The sequence below is a fragment of the Mustela lutreola genome, chromosome 6, assembly GCF_030435805.1.
Source record: "Mustela lutreola isolate mMusLut2 chromosome 6, mMusLut2.pri, whole genome shotgun sequence".
Classification (NCBI taxonomy): Eukaryota; Metazoa; Chordata; class Mammalia; order Carnivora; family Mustelidae; genus Mustela; species Mustela lutreola.
Genome location: NC_081295.1, coordinates 7,204,511 through 7,220,863, shown reverse-complemented (window position 1 = coordinate 7,220,863; position 16,353 = coordinate 7,204,511). Strand labels below are relative to the sequence as shown.

At 44.7% G+C, this 16,353-nt stretch overlaps 1 protein-coding gene across 5 annotated transcripts in view; it reads left to right on the top strand.

Annotated features, from left to right (window-relative positions):
- MAP3K4 (mitogen-activated protein kinase kinase kinase 4) overlaps positions 1 to 16,353 on the top strand; it is a 114,331-nt gene that overhangs the window by 79,940 nt on the left and 18,038 nt on the right. For 3 of the 5 annotated variants that reach the window (XM_059176604.1, XM_059176601.1, XM_059176606.1), the window contains exons 8-16: positions 827 to 926; positions 1,029 to 1,112; positions 5,571 to 5,837; positions 7,266 to 7,415; positions 9,371 to 9,532; positions 10,146 to 10,279; positions 10,925 to 11,003; positions 11,758 to 11,836; positions 15,643 to 15,739. In XM_059176604.1, coding sequence (XP_059032587.1) covers positions 827 to 926; positions 1,029 to 1,112; positions 5,571 to 5,837; positions 7,266 to 7,415; positions 9,371 to 9,532; positions 10,146 to 10,279; positions 10,925 to 11,003; positions 11,758 to 11,836; positions 15,643 to 15,739 — 1,152 coding nt within the window. The remainder of the gene's footprint in view (positions 1 to 826; positions 927 to 1,028; positions 1,113 to 5,570; positions 5,838 to 7,265; positions 7,416 to 9,370; positions 9,533 to 10,145; positions 10,280 to 10,924; positions 11,004 to 11,757; positions 11,837 to 15,642; positions 15,740 to 16,353) is intronic. The other 2 variants (XM_059176605.1, XM_059176603.1) reach the window with 1 other exon arrangement.

Genomic DNA, 16,353 nt, shown 5'->3' with positions numbered 1-16,353 from the left:
TCATCCAAAATTGGATGAGAAACACATTTTGGGTTCAGAACACCTGAGATGTCATCGTGCTAGGGTTAAAGCAAGAAGCGTTCACACAGCTTCTTAACCTGGGACAGTGCTGAAGAGCCGAGAATCAGAATGAGTCCGTTTCTAGAAGGTCCTGCAGTTTTGAGAGCCAGCGCGGTGACTTTCAAAATTCTGAATAAGCAGGGAAAATTGGAGATCAGAGGTGGTGAAGTAGAGAACAGCTCTGATGGTGCTCTGGTTGTTTCCGAGCAATGTGCAGTGGGTGATGGGGCTGGCTCTTCCCGGCCCCAGCGAGCTGAGGTGCGATCCCGCTCATCTCTAACCCAGTTGCCACTCGTGCTGGCACACTGGTGGCCTGCAGGCAGCAGTGATGGGCGTGCTTACACACAGGAGTCCCAGAGCACCATATAAGACAGTTCTTTGAGAGAAGCCGGTTGTTAAATGTTCACCAGCCCGCCACGGCATGCATATATTCCTTTTTAGTAAGATCCTGAGCTGGGAGTCAATGTAAGAACTTTTTCTCAAACTCTGAGAAATCGTTGTAAGGAAATCTTTCCAAAATTAAGCTTACTGTTATTTGAAGGTTATTGTGTGTGCCTTATTTATTTGAAGAATACAAGTACTTTCTAGAAAACTGCAAGAGAGCAAGCTTCTGAATATTTCAAGTACATTCTCAATAATTGCTTGCTCCCATTTATCCAGATCTTCACTCTTTATTAGTGTGATTTAGAATTTGCTTCATCTTTATTGCTGTCTATTTCTTAATGTACTCTAATGCACTCTAACTGGATTTTCATCAACTTGGCAGGAGATCGGTTATAGAGATTAGTCGAGCACTGAAGGAGCTCTTTCACGAAGCTAGGGAAAGAGCCTCCAAAGCACTTGGATTTGCTAAAATGTTGAGAAAGGTGAGTTAACTATCCCAATTTATTTTTAAAAATTTTTCTTTTGCCTTATTTTTTTTTTAACAAGCTAACCCTAAAGAAGTTTCTTTGTAACTGTGATCCTAGGACCTGGAGATAGCAGCAGAGTTCATATTTTCAGCCCCAGTTAGAGACCTTCTGGACGTTCTGAAATCAAAACAGTATGTTAAGGTAAGTATTAAAAATGGTATAATTGGAATATTATGCCTTTCTTGTTTTTTTCTAAAACGGGAAAACCTTCTCTTCATGGTCTGTGTAGTAAATATTTTAGGCTTTGCTGGCTATATATTGATCCCAGTAATAAGACTTTCTCATAATTTTTCAATGAAATAATCAGAAAAACAAAGTTTTTTGTATTTACTAACTTACTATTAGAATGCAGGTAAAGTAGCCAAATATTTATTCATACTGTATTAAAATTAGTTGGGATGCCTGGGTGGCTCAGTTGTTAAGCGGCTGCCTTCTGCTCAGGTCACAGTCCCAGGGTCCAGGGATCGAGGCCGGTGTTGGGCTTCCTCCTCTGTGGGAAGCCTGCTTCTCTCTCTCCCTCTCCTCATGCTTATGTTCTCTCTCTCGCGGTCTTTCTCTCTGTCAAATAAAGAAAATCTTTTTTTTTTTTTTTTTTAAGATTTTCTTTATTTGACAGACAGAGATCACAAGTAGGCAGAGAGGCAGGCAGAGAGAGAGAGAGAAAGAGGAGGAAGCAGGCTCCTTGCTGAGCAGAGAGCCCGATGCGGTGCTCGATCCCAGGACCCTGAGATTATGACCGGAGTCGGAGGCAGAGGCTTAACCCACTGGGCCACCCAGGTGCCCCAAAATAACTGATTTTTTAAAAGATTTTATTCATTTATTTGAGAGAGAGGAAGAGAGCATGCACATGTGGGTGTGTGTACCTGGGGAGACGGGACAGAGAGAGAGGGGGAAGCCGACTCTCCACTGAGCAGGGAGCCCGATATGGGGCTTGATCCCATACCTGAGCCAAAGGCAGATGCTTAACTGACTGAACCACCCAGGCACCCCTAATAATTGATTTTTAAGTCGTTTTTTTGTTTTTACCCTCACATTTTCTGAAACACTTCAGAGTTTTTACAGGGACTTGGGCCTTCAGTGCCCGACTCATCACTAGAGCCCCTTTCTGAGTCCTCATCTTTGCTACCGTTTGTTTGAGACTTAGTACTTAGATTCTGTGTGGGGCGCGTCGCCAGGCCGGCCGGAGACCCCCACTAGGGGCTGAGCGGGATGGCGAGTGTCGCGAACCTGGAACGCGCAGAGGAACGACACCAGGCTCGGGAGGTCTGTCGAAGCAGGATCTGGCTTTATTGAGCAGGGCAGCGGCTTATATGGGGTGAGGGAAGGGAAGTGAGGTCAGCAAAGTGGGGGCCAATGGGGATGTGCCGTGTGGGCGGGCGTTGGGAGAGACACGCCCTGCAGGGGGTGGAGGCTCACGGGAAACGAAACTGATGGGAAACCGAAACCGCCACTTTGGCGCCTTTGTGGTCGGTCATGTGGGTTCCTGATCCGGAAGAGAAGGCCACCCGGCGCCATCCTAGCCTCTTGGGGCCCAACATCTCCCCCTTTTGTTTTTGTATGCATGACTTCTGTCTTGGGTCGCCGGCGGCGGGCCTTCAGGCTTACCCGTCATTGGGGAATCACACTGCTCTGGTGTACCCCCTGTCTTAGGTTGCTCTGCGTCCCCCGCCGGTCTTACCCATCATTGAATATCATGCCTGTATGGAGGTTTGGTCCCTGACCTGGCGTGGGTTGTTCCTGCAAGGAATCCCATCCGCCATAGGTCGTGAGACTATTGATGGGGCCCCTCGTAGGACTCGTTGTCACGGGTGGCCAGTCTCTGGTATTGAACATGGACGTTCATGAGTTGAATGGCCTCCACTCTTTTTTGGACGAATTGGGCAATCTTATTGATAATACAGGGGCCAAAGGTCAGCAGGAGAAGTAGGGTTAGGATGGGCCCCAGGAGGGGGAGGAGAAAGGGAAGTAAGCCATTAAAGCTTGTCCAGAAGGGGGAGGTCATCAGGGCGTGGCGGCGCTTCTCTAGGTCCTCCTGTAGCTTCTTGATTTTGTCTCGTACAATACCCGACCGGTTGGCAAAGAAACAACATTCCTCCTGTAAAAACAAACCTATGCCTCCCTTTTCGGCTGTTAATAGATCTAAGCCTCGCCGGTTTTGGAGGACTACCGCAGCCAGCGAGTCCATCTATGTTTGGAGGTCAAGGATGGTCTCCACCCAAGTCATTAATCATCTGTCGGGATAATGTGTTATAGTAGTGGAGAGAGGTACCTATCCCGGCAGAGCCGGTTGCAACTCCCGCAGTGATCCCTAATCCCAGCATGATGGGGATGGCCTGGATGGCTCTTTTGGAGCGCCCTCCGAGACGATCGAAGGCAGGAATCGGAAGGCTCTGATTGTTGGGAATAATGTTGAGATCTGGCAGAAGCCAAGCTAAGGCACAAAGGCCAGTCCAATTAGTGGGGAGGAAGCTGAATGCCTGGTCCCCACAGACGAATACAGTGGCATTGGGGGGGCAGAGTTGAGTATTGTTTACTGTGGTGTTTTGGTCACAGTAGCTGGGGTCAGTAGCCCCGAGGTCAATATTAGAGCCATTGTCCGCCAACGGGGGCGTCCAAAGACAGGTGACATTAGAAGAGAGGGGGGATATGTAGGGCATGGGGTCCGTGGCAGGACAGAAGATTGAGGCTGGACGGGCTTACGGCCCTGTGGGCAGTTTCTCTTGAAATGCCCCTCTTGTCCACAACCAAAGCATAAACGAGGTGAGTCCGTGGGGCGGGACTGCAGGGATGTTTGCTGAATGGCGCAAACGAGGGTCTCAAGGCTCTCCTGCTGGTGCTCCTTGAGGGCAGCGGCCATAGCTCTCGCTTGATGTGATGTAGAGCCAATGTCTTTGGTTGCAATAACCCAGCAGTCCATGGACCTTTCTTTTAAGCCCGCACAGGCCATTCTATGGTCACGGGTCATACCTTCCCACACTGCCATTTTTAGAAAATGGTCCCTAAGGTCCCCCGGGGGGAGTTTCTTTTTGATGGATTTTTCCACCCGGTCGATAAACGAGGGAAGGTCCTCATTAGCCTTTTGATGTAGCCCCGCGATGGGCGACTCAGAAGGCCCTTCTTTGAGTTTATTCCAGGCGGCGAGCCCCGCGGCTCGCACCTGATCTTGGTATGGGGGAGGAATGGCAGCCTGCTGAATACCGGAGGCATATTGGCAATCCGTTCCAGTAAGCATTCCCATGGTGATCGGGATGGCAGGATTGGCACGGGCATTCCTTTCTGCAATTTGTTGACATTCCTCCTTGTATAGGGTAGTCCACTTTATATACAGGGCGCCCGGAAGTACGGCCCTGGCCAGCGAGCGCCAGTCTGCCGCCGTACAGGGAGAATATGCAAGTCCTTGGAGGATGGTTTCGGTCCAGGGGGCATTAGGCCCATCCTCCAGAACTGCCTTCTTAAGTTGTGGTGTTCCGAAGGAGGAGGGCAGTATGGAGGCGGAGGGGTAGGTGCTGACGGTTGGATAAAGGGGTTAGTAGAAGGGGGGCGCGCAGGGGGGCCCTCAGCCAGAGATCCGGGTTGGAGGTCCGGGGGCCAAGGAGCCGCGTCAAAGGGGTCTAGCAAGGGGTAGAACCTCTTTGGTTCAACAGGGGGGGTCGTTTTTAGAAGAGGACTGCCCCATAACTTATGGGGGTACACTCACCCGTTGACCGATTGGCCCGTCAGTGGAAGAGACTCCTCACACGGGGCACCAGTTGTGGGGCACGTCGCCGGCCGGCCGGAGACCCCCACTAGGGGCTGAGCGGGATGGCGAGTGTCGCGAACCCGGAACGCGCAGCGGCTTATATGGGGTGAGGGAAGGGAAGTGAGGTCAGCAAAGTGGGGGCCAATGGGGATGTGCCGTGTGGGCGGGAGTTGGGAGAGACACGCCCTGCAGGGGGTGGAGGCTCGCGGGAAACGAAACTGATGGGAAACCGAAACCGCCACTTTGGCGCCTTTGTGGTCGGTCATGTGGGTTCCCGATCCGGAAGAGAAGGCCACCCGGCGCCATCTTAGCCTCTTGGGGCCCAACAATTCTGTGTATGATATTGTTCCTGGGAATTTGGTCCCAGGCCCACAGTTTTATCCTCCCTGCAGTTACTGTGATTTGCACAACAGTGTCACGTATGTGCTCCTTGTTAAAGTGATCTTTAAAAGGCTTCTTAGGATGTCCCCACCAAAAATGATTAGTGACTCCGTACTAATTTTTTTTGCCTTTTTGCTTAGTCAGGTGACCTTCCGTAAGCATCACAAAGTAGCACTGACAAGCTGCTTTAGGCTGGCGTTCCTCCCCTGACGGGTGTTTTCTTGCTTCTTGAAAATAAAGCAGTTAGAGGACGCTCAGTGAGTGGAGAAGCCTTCCCAGGCCTCCCGCACAGCACTCCCGTGCTCCGCCCCAGCCTGCCCCAGTCCTGCTCCAGTCACAGGGGACTGGGGCTCCCTGCAGTGTCCTCAGCACTGGCTCCCCGCACCCACTTGTCTTTGTCTAGTTCTGTATATTTCAAATAACACTTTTATAACATGTGACATTCCCCAGTCTAAGACGTGGGATCATTTCTTCTGCAGGTACAGATTCCTGGCTTAGAAAACTTGCAGGTGTTTGTTCCAGGCAATCTTGCCACGGAGAAGAGCACTATTTTGCAGTTCCTCAATGCAGCCGCAGGAAAGGATTGCTCGAAAGAGTCAGATGACGCCCTGATTGATGCCCATCTCCTGCTCACCAAGCACAGTGACCGCACTCTGGGTCCGGAAGACAGCTGGGCCACGTGGGAAGCTCAGCCGGTCAAAATCGTGCCTCAGGTGGAGACTGTTGACACCCTGAGAAGCATGCAGGTGTGCCACTCCCAGTCCCATGTCCACGCCTCCCACCCCTACCTTGAAGCAGGATTACTTTCTGAAAATATTTTTAGGGAAAATAAGTTGTTAGCAGCTCCTGAGTGATTGGTTTAACTGCCATAGTCGTCTCAAGTGTAGACCTCCCCAAAATACGCCTCAATGTTCCAAAAATGTTATATCACACACAACTTGTACTAAAACGTTCGTTCCTTCAAATTCTGTGTGTTAAATTGTATTGGATTATTGGGAATCTATATCTTTCCTTAGTTCAGCCGTGATCTGTATGCTCATGATCTAAAAGGAATTCTCTCCCTCATTTAATTTGCAATTCGAAAATTCTGCTTCTTCACATACTCTGGTTTACTTGTTATTAGTTAACATTGTAGTAAAGGCTACAATGCTACCTACCCACCCAATAGGGATCCCATGGTGATTTGTAGAATTCATTGATTGAAACCCGTGGGAAGGCTCTCGTGTTGTCTGTGTTCCCCTCGGGACAGTGGTGCTGAGGGCTCGTGCGCCTCAGATGGGCGACAGACGGGCCCGACCAGCGTTGAGCACACTGGCTTACTGTCCTCTTGACTTCACACGATCTCTCCGCTTGTGCTCAGTGTGTCACCAGATGCTGCTCTGGCCACTCAGTTGTTGAAACCAGAATGTGACAGTTAACATAGACTCATCTTTTTACCCTGCCTGCTCATCACCAGCCCTAACACACCTGAAGCGTTTCCCGTCAGTGACACTTTCCCTGCAGCCAGAGCCACTGCCATGGTCAGACTTTGTCATCCGGGTCCTGACCCAGTCCGGTGTTTCACTTTCAGTTCCGTGCCTCCAGCCTCACTTTCCCTCCTCCAGGTCTGTGTGTGTGCGTGTGCACCACGTGCACACGTGTGTTTTGGTACTCTGAGATGACCGTTATACATAACTCTGATCACATCACCCACACTTCTATGCAACATACTGCAGTGACTGTCACTTAGAAGAAAAAGATAACAAAGTGTCGATTTTGTCTGTCTCGTGGAAGGCGACTCATCTCACCCTCTCTTAGTCCTGCATTTTCCAGCTTCACAGGCCGCTCCAACACACATACGCACATACACGAACACATGCACTCACACATGCACACACGCACACTGCTGCAGGAGTCTGAGTCACTCGCAGTTCTAGGATGTTTGAGAGACGCTGTGCCTGCACGATTCCATGGGATTCTTCCGCGTTGTTCGGAGACCTCAGACGGCAGTGCCCGCTGCAGCGCACGGCTCCCACCGCAGGGAGCAGCTGTGCTCGCAAACTCCTTTCTGACCCCGGGGCTCCTGGCCTGGCCGCCCTGACGAGGTTGGCGTTGTTTTGGGGCTAGGGATTGACCTAGAGCGGGAAGCAGGAGGTGGGTCTGTTTTTAAGCCCTGTGCTGGATTCTCCTCCCAGGTGGATAATCTTTTACTAGTGGTCATGCAGTCGGCCCAGCTCACCAGCCAGAGAAAAACCTTCCAGCCGTCCATCGAGGGACTCCTGACTCTCCGCCAGGAGCAGACATCCAGTCAGCCGGTCATTGCCAGAGCTTTGCAGCAGCTAAAGGTACATCACCACCACTCCGCCTGAGCTCCTTGATTCGTGTGTGGAGGTGGCACTGGGAAGGCTTTTGTGTGTGACAGTGTCATCCTACCCGAGGGACCTGAAGTCTTACGTGGCTGCTAACCATTCTCCCTCTTCCCGGTACACCTTGTCCCGTGTCTTCACTGCAGCCTCCCAGATCTCTCTGGGAACTGTAGAATGTTGGAATTGGAAGGGATAGAATTTTGATCAGATATGTGACTTCTGAATGGCCGCATGGTTGGTTAGTAGCCAAGCTGATACTGGAATTTAGGTCTCTTCACTCCTAATGCAGGTTTCTTTCTTCTTTAGCAGTCAGGAGTGTTTGCTAGAGGTACTCCAAATTTGTAATGTGTGACCAAAGAGGAGATTTATTTCTTTTATTTAACTGATGATAATCTAGCCAAATTAAATGTAGTAGAGTAAGACGCTTGTAGACAGGCACTAGGCGTTCAGAGTTCAGGGCAAACCAGAGCCTCACCTTTTCCCATTATTTCCTGTTTTTGCCATGTCTGCCTTGTTTTCTGTTCATTGGTCTTGGTCTGAACCACGCTTACCACAGCCCATCAGTTATACCAACTTCGTCACATTAGGGCTTGACTTCTTGAAGAAGAAGCACTTCTTGAAACCATAAGTAGTTTGATAAGCGATTGTTTCTTCTGTCAGGCTGACCTGTCTCATTTACCTAGAAACACGTTCTCTCATTGATTGCCATCCCACTTGAATGCCAGTGTAGGGGACTTTTGTCTTTTCTTTTAGTTTAAGTCCATAGACTGGAGAGTGCAGAATTCTGTAAGATACTGATTATTCTTGAGTGTAAGGAATTTGGTGAATTCAGTGCAACCTGAGCTAGCACTGAAGTACTGAACGGGGAGACATTAGATCCTCATGGTCGCATCTGGGAGTTGCCATCGTGGAGGCATTTCACTTTGGAGGATTTCAGAAGATAAAAACTGGGAAGGAACACTTGAGCATCAGCGTCCCTGGGTCAGGGTACTGGGAATGCTTGCTGACTATCCAGTAGTCTGATTTGACTAGATCTTTTGTGTACGGTGGAAAGTCATGGAAGATAAGGCTGGTAAAATCAGGTAGGCAAAAATAAGGCTATTGAGAGCTTTGGGATTTTATTTTGTCTAAGCCTCAAAGAGTATTTGAATGTTTAGGAAGAATATTTCGGAAAAGCCTGTAGGAGGATTGCCCAGTGGAGACCATGTGTCCATATGTGTGTGTTTAAGGGTGAGTGGAAGGGGGTCCGGTTTGGGGTGATTATCGTCCTGCTTAGGGAGACAGCACAGCCTGAACTAGGACAGGGTTTTCCAGCCTCAGCAACATTGACGTTTTGGGTCAATAATTCTTTGATTTGGCAGTTGTCCTATTTCGTAGGATGTTTAGCAGCATCTCTAATCGCTACACGCTAGTCGCCAGTAGATTTCTTATCCTATCTCCCCAAGTTGACAACCAAAATAAGATTGCCCATGTCCCCTTGTGTAAAATTGACCCCAACTGAGACCCCAACTGAGAACCGCTGAACTAGGGAGTGGCAGGGAGACATGAAGGAAGATACAGCATTCCTGTTGGATTGAATTCCTGTTCAGTGGAAATCATACTTCAGCTACTGCCCAGGGGAAAAAGCAGCTGGTGGTTGATACACAAAATATTAAAGATGAAAGCATCTATTCAAAGACCACAATGAGGCATTATCATTTCAATGGATGTTTTTCTGCTTTTATTTCATAAGGTGTTAAAGAATACCTAATACAAATTAAAGCAAAATAAATAAAAAATACATTTCCTTTGTTTTTGAGTGACCAGAATAAATATGGTCAAAATATATCATGGTGGTTAATGTCTGTGATGATGAAAGAAATCTTCCTCTAAAATACAGTTAAGTACCAGGTGATTTGCTTTGTTTGGATTAATTATGGTTTGGGACTCTTTAGAATGATGCACTAGAGCTTTGCAACAGAATAAGCGATGCCATTGACCAAGTGGACCACATGTTCACTTCAGAATTCGATGCCGAAGTCGATGAGTCTGAGTCCGTCACGTTGCAGCAGTACTACCGGGAAGCGATGATTCAGGGTTACAACTTTGGGTTCGAGGTAGGTACAAAATAAGGGGAAAAGCACAGTGTAATTTCACAGTTGCTCTGTAACTTACTGAATGCGTGAGGAATCTTGTACAGCAAATCAGCTTACTGGTTGTAATCCCAGCTCGTCAGGAATGTCACCCTATCCATTGCTGAGTATCGCAAATGTTGGTTTCCTTTTAGGTTGTCAGCAGTTTCCCAGTTTTTATTTTGTGCTACTGTGTGTAAGCTCTCTACTTACATTTTAAAAGCCTTCTTGAAGAGATGTTTAATATCATGAAAGTGCATTCATAATTTAAACTTATGGGTAAAACATTGGTGAAACTGCATTTTAAGACATAATATCTATAACTCTTGATACTCTTTAAAAAAATTATTATGATGTCCAATTAGCCAACATACAGCACCTCATTTGTTCTTGACAAAGTGTTCAGTGAAGAGCACTGGCTGTTATACCCAACTAATCAATTGTTGAACTTTTCCTACTCTTGAAAATATTTGAGTTTTATTTGGTTTTTGCTTTTTGTTTTTAGAAAAATGACATTAAACATGAGGCATTGTAGTGTTTAGATATTTGTATTTGTATAGTCATTACTTCTTTTGATATATACAATATCTTCTTACAGTATCATAAAGAAGTTGTTCGTTTGATGTCTGGAGAGTTTAGACAGAAGATAGGAGACAAATATATAAGCTTTGCCCGGAAATGGATGAACTATGTCCTCACTAAATGTGAGAGTGGTCGAGGTACAAGACCCAGGTAATGACCTAGTAGATGTTTCCTAGAACTGCAAGTAAGTCAGTACTTCTGCTGCAGAAAGAGAGAGTGTGTGTGACGCTTGGAGCAGCCTGTGAAGCTAGAAAATGCGGGAATGAGAGGGATGTGGGCATGGTAGCATTTCATATGTATGTTTTATGTGACATTTCTGAACAGATGACACAAAAAGGAGCATTTTGAAGTCATAGATGATAGGATTTGGCTTTGTTTTATTTTTAAATGAAACTATTACCACAGAAAGCCCCGGAATATTTGGATAACTTAAAAAAAATTGTTCCATAATGAGTTCATTTTTATGGGAGTTCACAGTTTCCCTGGACAGGTCTTCTGATTGCTTTTTTTTTTTTTTTTTTTTTTTTTTCATTTTTTTTAACCTTCCCTCATGAAATTTAAGCCTTTTTTTAATGTAAATGGAAACAAATCGGTAACCAGTGAAACTTTATTAAGAAGCTGTTTGTCCTTTTTTTCTCAACACATGCTATAAATTTACTCAACCCCAGGCATTTACATAAAGTCAAAAAATGTGTTTTTTCTTAGATGATAATTTTCCAGATTACTTTTCAGCACTATTAAAACTACTACAGTGTTTTCTTCATTTTGTGACTCTTGAACTTCCTCATGTAACAGGTGGGCAACCCAAGGTTTTGACTTTCTACAAGCCATTGAACCTGCCTTTATTTCAGCTTTGCCAGAAGATGACTTCTTGGTATGGAATATTCTGGAGTTTTTTTATTATTATTATTATCATCATTATTATTGAAATAAGTTGATCACTGTTCGTAATTGTGTATTTTTGTATAGTTGTTCTTAAATATTTTTTCCTAGCTGTAATGATAACGCTGAAAGGTAAAGTACTTGTAACAGCGTAGTACAATATTCCATGCTCTTTCCTTTTATAACAGCATTGGTCAACCAGCCTAGTCAGAGGATAGCTGTGAAGCCTGGCACTTCTGAAATATTTGTCAGTTTCACATTTTATAAAGTGCTGAAGTATTAGTTGGTGCTTTTTAGCAGTTTAATGAAGAACAAGGATTAGCTGTTTCACTACATCATGCTTCATTTGAGAGCATGCCAGATGTTAAATATTATCATTGTTATTCTAGTACATTCCATCAGCTGAAAAAGACAATGGTCAACATGTGAATTCAATCCTCTTAGCCTCCGAATAGTAGAAATGATTATAGAAGTCCTTTGCTCGTGCATATTATTGCCTTATGGGGAGTTGAATGCTAACTCGCTTTTATTAATAAAAAGTGAGTGGCATATATTATTATTACTATTTTAAATTATGGGCAGTTTATGTTTAATTTTTATTTAGACTTATTGTCTTCCAAATGAACTTTGAAAGTATTTACTAAGGATAGCACAGCCTATTTCTTTTAATAGGTGGAAAGCTTGATTGTGCTGCTTGCATCCTTGAGAGAGTGTACATTCTTTCCTTTGTCCTCTCCCGCCCCTAGAGTCTTCAAGCCCTGATGAATGAGTGCATTGGCCATGTGATAGGAAAGCCACACAGTCCTGTTACAGGTTTGTACCTGGGTAAGACGGCCATTAGAACATTAACCCTAGCACCTCCTGGTTTGGGCAGGCCCATCACCTTACAGGTGCAGCCCCTCACGCTGTGTCGAGAAGTTCTTTAACAATATCGAAGAAGATGACAGTGACAGGCATGAGGTGTGTTTATGGGGAACTCTGAACAGTTCTGAGTCCAGCAGGGAGAGGACAGTGCCAGCAGAGGATATGCACTGCCTCCAGCGGTGTTAGCTACACAGTTTAATTAATAACTAATATTTTGCACATCAACAATGATTCTGTTCACCCCCTTAAAAATCTCTTCTTCTGGGAAGGAAAGACTTGGAGAGACAGCTGTCTGTTAGGGAGCAAGGGCCTTTCCTGCCGTAGGTGAGTGAATGTAACTGCTCCGCCCCTTCCTCACCTCAACAGAATGTGTCTGTTTTCTCCTCCACAGCTAAGAATTTCGCCACTAACACTGTAAATTTTTCATTGATTTTACTTAAAAAAAAAAAAATACAAGTTAAAGTTATGCTATGATATACTTTCATTATAGTTTTCAGTGACAGTTTAGTGTACAGTTTTATGGAGTGTGTTGAAACTTATAAACCAAGTAGATCTGAAAAAGACGGTGTCTTCCCCCATTCTTGAGATAGTTAGTAAAAGCAAAACTATTTATATCCAATAAACATTCAGAAATGAAAGCATAGAAATTTTGAAGCAGTTTAAATTATACAAAATAAAATAATTCATAAGTGGTAGACTTACTGAGCAGGAACTATATATTCAAGGGTGCTTGCTAGCTTCAAAAAATCTCGGAGACCAGGTTTTAATGCTTGGTTTCACTATCTTTAAAATTTACTTAGTTACTCATTTTATACCTTTTTTTTTCTCCAAAGTCTGTTATGAAATGAAAGTTACCATTTGTAAAACTCTTTGAATATTTTATATAATGTTATATAGTTTTATAGCATTTCTATATTCTTATGGAACTTTTGATTAATCATATTATCCTAAAAACTTTGATTTTCTGATCTCCTAAAATATTTCACTAAGAATACATACATGATCAGTGATTGAGTAAAAATCACTTTTTTAAAAAAGATTTTATTTATTTATGTGAGAGAGAGTGAGAGAGAGCATGAGAGGGGAGATGGTCAAAGGGAGAAGCAGACTTTCCTCAGAGCTAAGAGCTCCATGTGGGACTTGATCCCAGGACTCCGGGATTATGACCTGAGCCGAAGGCAGTTACTTAACCAACTGAGCCACTTAGGTGCTCTAAAAATCACTTTTTAAAAATACTTAACTATCATTACTTTAAAATTACTTATCCTGTATCATTATCATTTGTCACATTTATCAGTTTATCATTACTTTACATTTACATTACTTGAAAATACTTAACTGTCATTACTAATATAATGATATAATAACATTACTAATATTATTATAATATACTTACTAATCATTTTCATGGTAGCATAATTGCAACGTGGAGGGGTGCCTGGGTGGCTCACTCGGTTAAGCGTCTGCCTTCAGCTCAGGTCCTGATCTTGGAGTCCTGGGTTCCTGCCCCGCATCAGACTCCCTGCTCAGCGGAAAGCCTGCTGCTCGCTTTCCCCCTCCCCACCCTTTGCTCTCTATTTCAAATAAATAAATAAAATAAAATAAAAAAATAACAACGTAGAAAGAGTATGTAGAGAAATGTAGAGAATGTACATGTAGAAAATTTCAAGGTAGAAAATACTACGGAGGAAAGCAAAAAGCAGTCGTGCTCCCACGGTGGAAGGGTAACCACTGCTAAGGCGGGATCACTCCTTACTCGTGGGCCTGTCCCCCAGCTGCTGGCGGGATGGCTGGTTACCACCGTGCCGCCGGGAGGCCAGAGGTGCTCCCTGTCTTCTGGGCCACGTGGCTTGGTGGAAACAGCACCGGCTGAGAGTCAGATTGCCAGACGGCCTGGTGACCTGGGGCTGCGCGTATGACATCGCTGTCACCGAGCCCGTCTGCAGGTGCTCATCAGGTGCTAACGAGGGCTCCGCATTTACGCTTCGTAAACGCCAGCGTTCTGTGCGTGGCGGCAGTCTGCCTCCGGTTTTGTGCTGTTTCCTCACCAGGGCACTTGGAGAAAGGGAGAGCAGCCAGCTGTCCTTCCCAATGCCTGCGGTCTTCCTCTCCCTCAGCGCTACCCTTGGAAGCCCCAGCAGCAGCCTGGTAGGCAGCCTGGGTTCCGCGCACTCCTGTGGTTGTGCAGGTGCGTGTGGCCCTGCCTCCTTTATGCTCCCGGCGTCACGCCAGCATAGACAGACAGGGCCGCTGCTTCTACTGCGTGAAAATTGGATCCCGTTGGATATTCGTGTCTTGCTTTCCTTTCCTGGCGACTGTAGAAGTTCCTCTCTGTCGATGGGTCGAGATCCGTCTCGTTCTCCTTACTGGCTGCCTTGTGTCCGTTAAGGGTGTGTTAATAGTTCTTTGCACCGTTTCCTTGTGAACATTGGGTTAGTTTTTGCCATGAGAAACATCTCTATAGTAAATATCACTAGTGAAATTAGAAATTAGAAATCTATTTTATGTTTATTGACCATTTGGATTTTCTTTTTGGTGAAATGTCACAGTTTTGCAGCAGTTCGGTATATATATTCTGAGAAGAAATTCTTTCTGTCATACATGAGGAATGGGGAAGTTTGCGTGCTTGTGTTCTAGCAGCACATCTTTCTTTTTTTACACCTCAAGGGGGAAATTTTGTAGTGATTTTTGGCTTCAAAGTTCCCACTATTTTTGCTGAATTAAAGACATCACCTTCCTTCTGCAAACATTTTTATTGTTTTTTTTTTCTCTTTTTACCTTTGTTATTGGAGTTCTTTCATTTACTATTTTAATTGTTGATATAGTGAGCCAGAGACACAAATTGCCTGAATTTTTTCTTAATAATTGCTAGATTTTTGTTTTGCAAGTTTCCCCTTCAGATTTCTCCATTTTGGGGACTTCGGTCATTTCTGTGTTATGTTATTGACAACAAACTAACTAGAACCACAAAGAAGGAAGTATTTCCATTTAGGATAAAGCATATATAGATGAAATAAAACATATGGAGTGAAATCATTCACATGAAGAGAAGAGATGACTTTTAAAAAATTAAGGAGGGTTAAGTAAGACTGAGTCAAAAGTAAGATTAAACGTGTAGGGACAAAATAGACAAAATGTAACACGTGTGCTGTGCCAGTGGTGTCTAGTTCCAGGAAAGAATTATCAGTGATTCTGTAATCACTAGGCAAAGGCCTTTTAAATTTTATCTAGTTTTTACCAGAATATTTAAACAAAGAAGAGAAGAAAACACATTCTAAGAAAGAATAACCCATTTATACCATGTCTGATCCTCCTTATTTGGTTTAAAGGAATTAAATAAAACTCTGTGTACTCGAAAATTGACTGTGGCCGTCCCTGACTCAGAACCCAAGTGAAGTGTCAGCATGGGCCAGAATCTCTCTAAGAATGTAGCCGCTTCAAGAATCTTGATTAGAGAGATGCCTCATCTCAGTCTCCATCTGGGTCACATTGTTTATTTCATGTCCATTGTGTGCTTTCTCTCCAGGATTTCAGAAATATTTTTGATGGCTCAAAGTTTGAACATATAATAATACCTTTTATTAGTTCTTAAAAAATGCATATTCTACAATGTTTGTTTACATGATAATGACTTTCTTACTTACAGAACGGGTTTATTTTGGCCACCAGCAAAGTTAAGTCCCATCTCGTTTACGTGTAGTGACCTGCTTTGGCTTTTCCCTTTGACCCCTTTAACAAGTTGCCTTTGTCACTGTTGTCCCTAGCAGCTATTCATCGGAACAGCCCCCGTCCTGTGAAGGTGCCGCGGTGCCACAGCGACCCTCCTAACCCGCATCTGATCATCCCGACTCCAGAGGGATTCAGGTATTTGGCGCCTGCCTAGCCAGTCACAGTCTGGATTCTTCTCTGAGGCGCACGCTCCGCTCTGCCAGCTTCTGGACGCTTGCTCTGACCACTGAGCGGGGTTTCTGTGTTCTCGTTCATACTGTTTTAAATGCTCTGAGTTGCATTTTCTCAAAGATAGACCACAGGGAGGGCCTTACTTGCAAGAGAAAAAGACATGCAGCTTTGCCACAGACTTGTGCCTTTCCAGGTGCCCTAGGTTCTCAGCTTGTTCTTAACCTCGAACTACTAAATGCTGGCCAGCTTTGGAATAATTCTGTCTTTCTCTTTCTTTGAAAATGACCTTACAGAAACAAATTTGAGTATGCATAGATAATAAACATTTGAAAAATAATCCTAAACATCAGTGTAGAAGTGAAGAAAAACTGGAATGATCTTTCCAGTCTTGACTCTCATGTGTGTCTATAACCTTGAAGCAACTTAAATACAAAAGCGAGTTCTGAAACTCCAGTACAGAGTATCTCCCTTGAATCTGGTGGCATTTCTGCATCTGGACAGAGTGAGCCTTTTCTCTCCCCTGTAGAATCACTTTTTAAAAGTTAATTTTATTTGACCACAATTATTTTTCAAGGTAA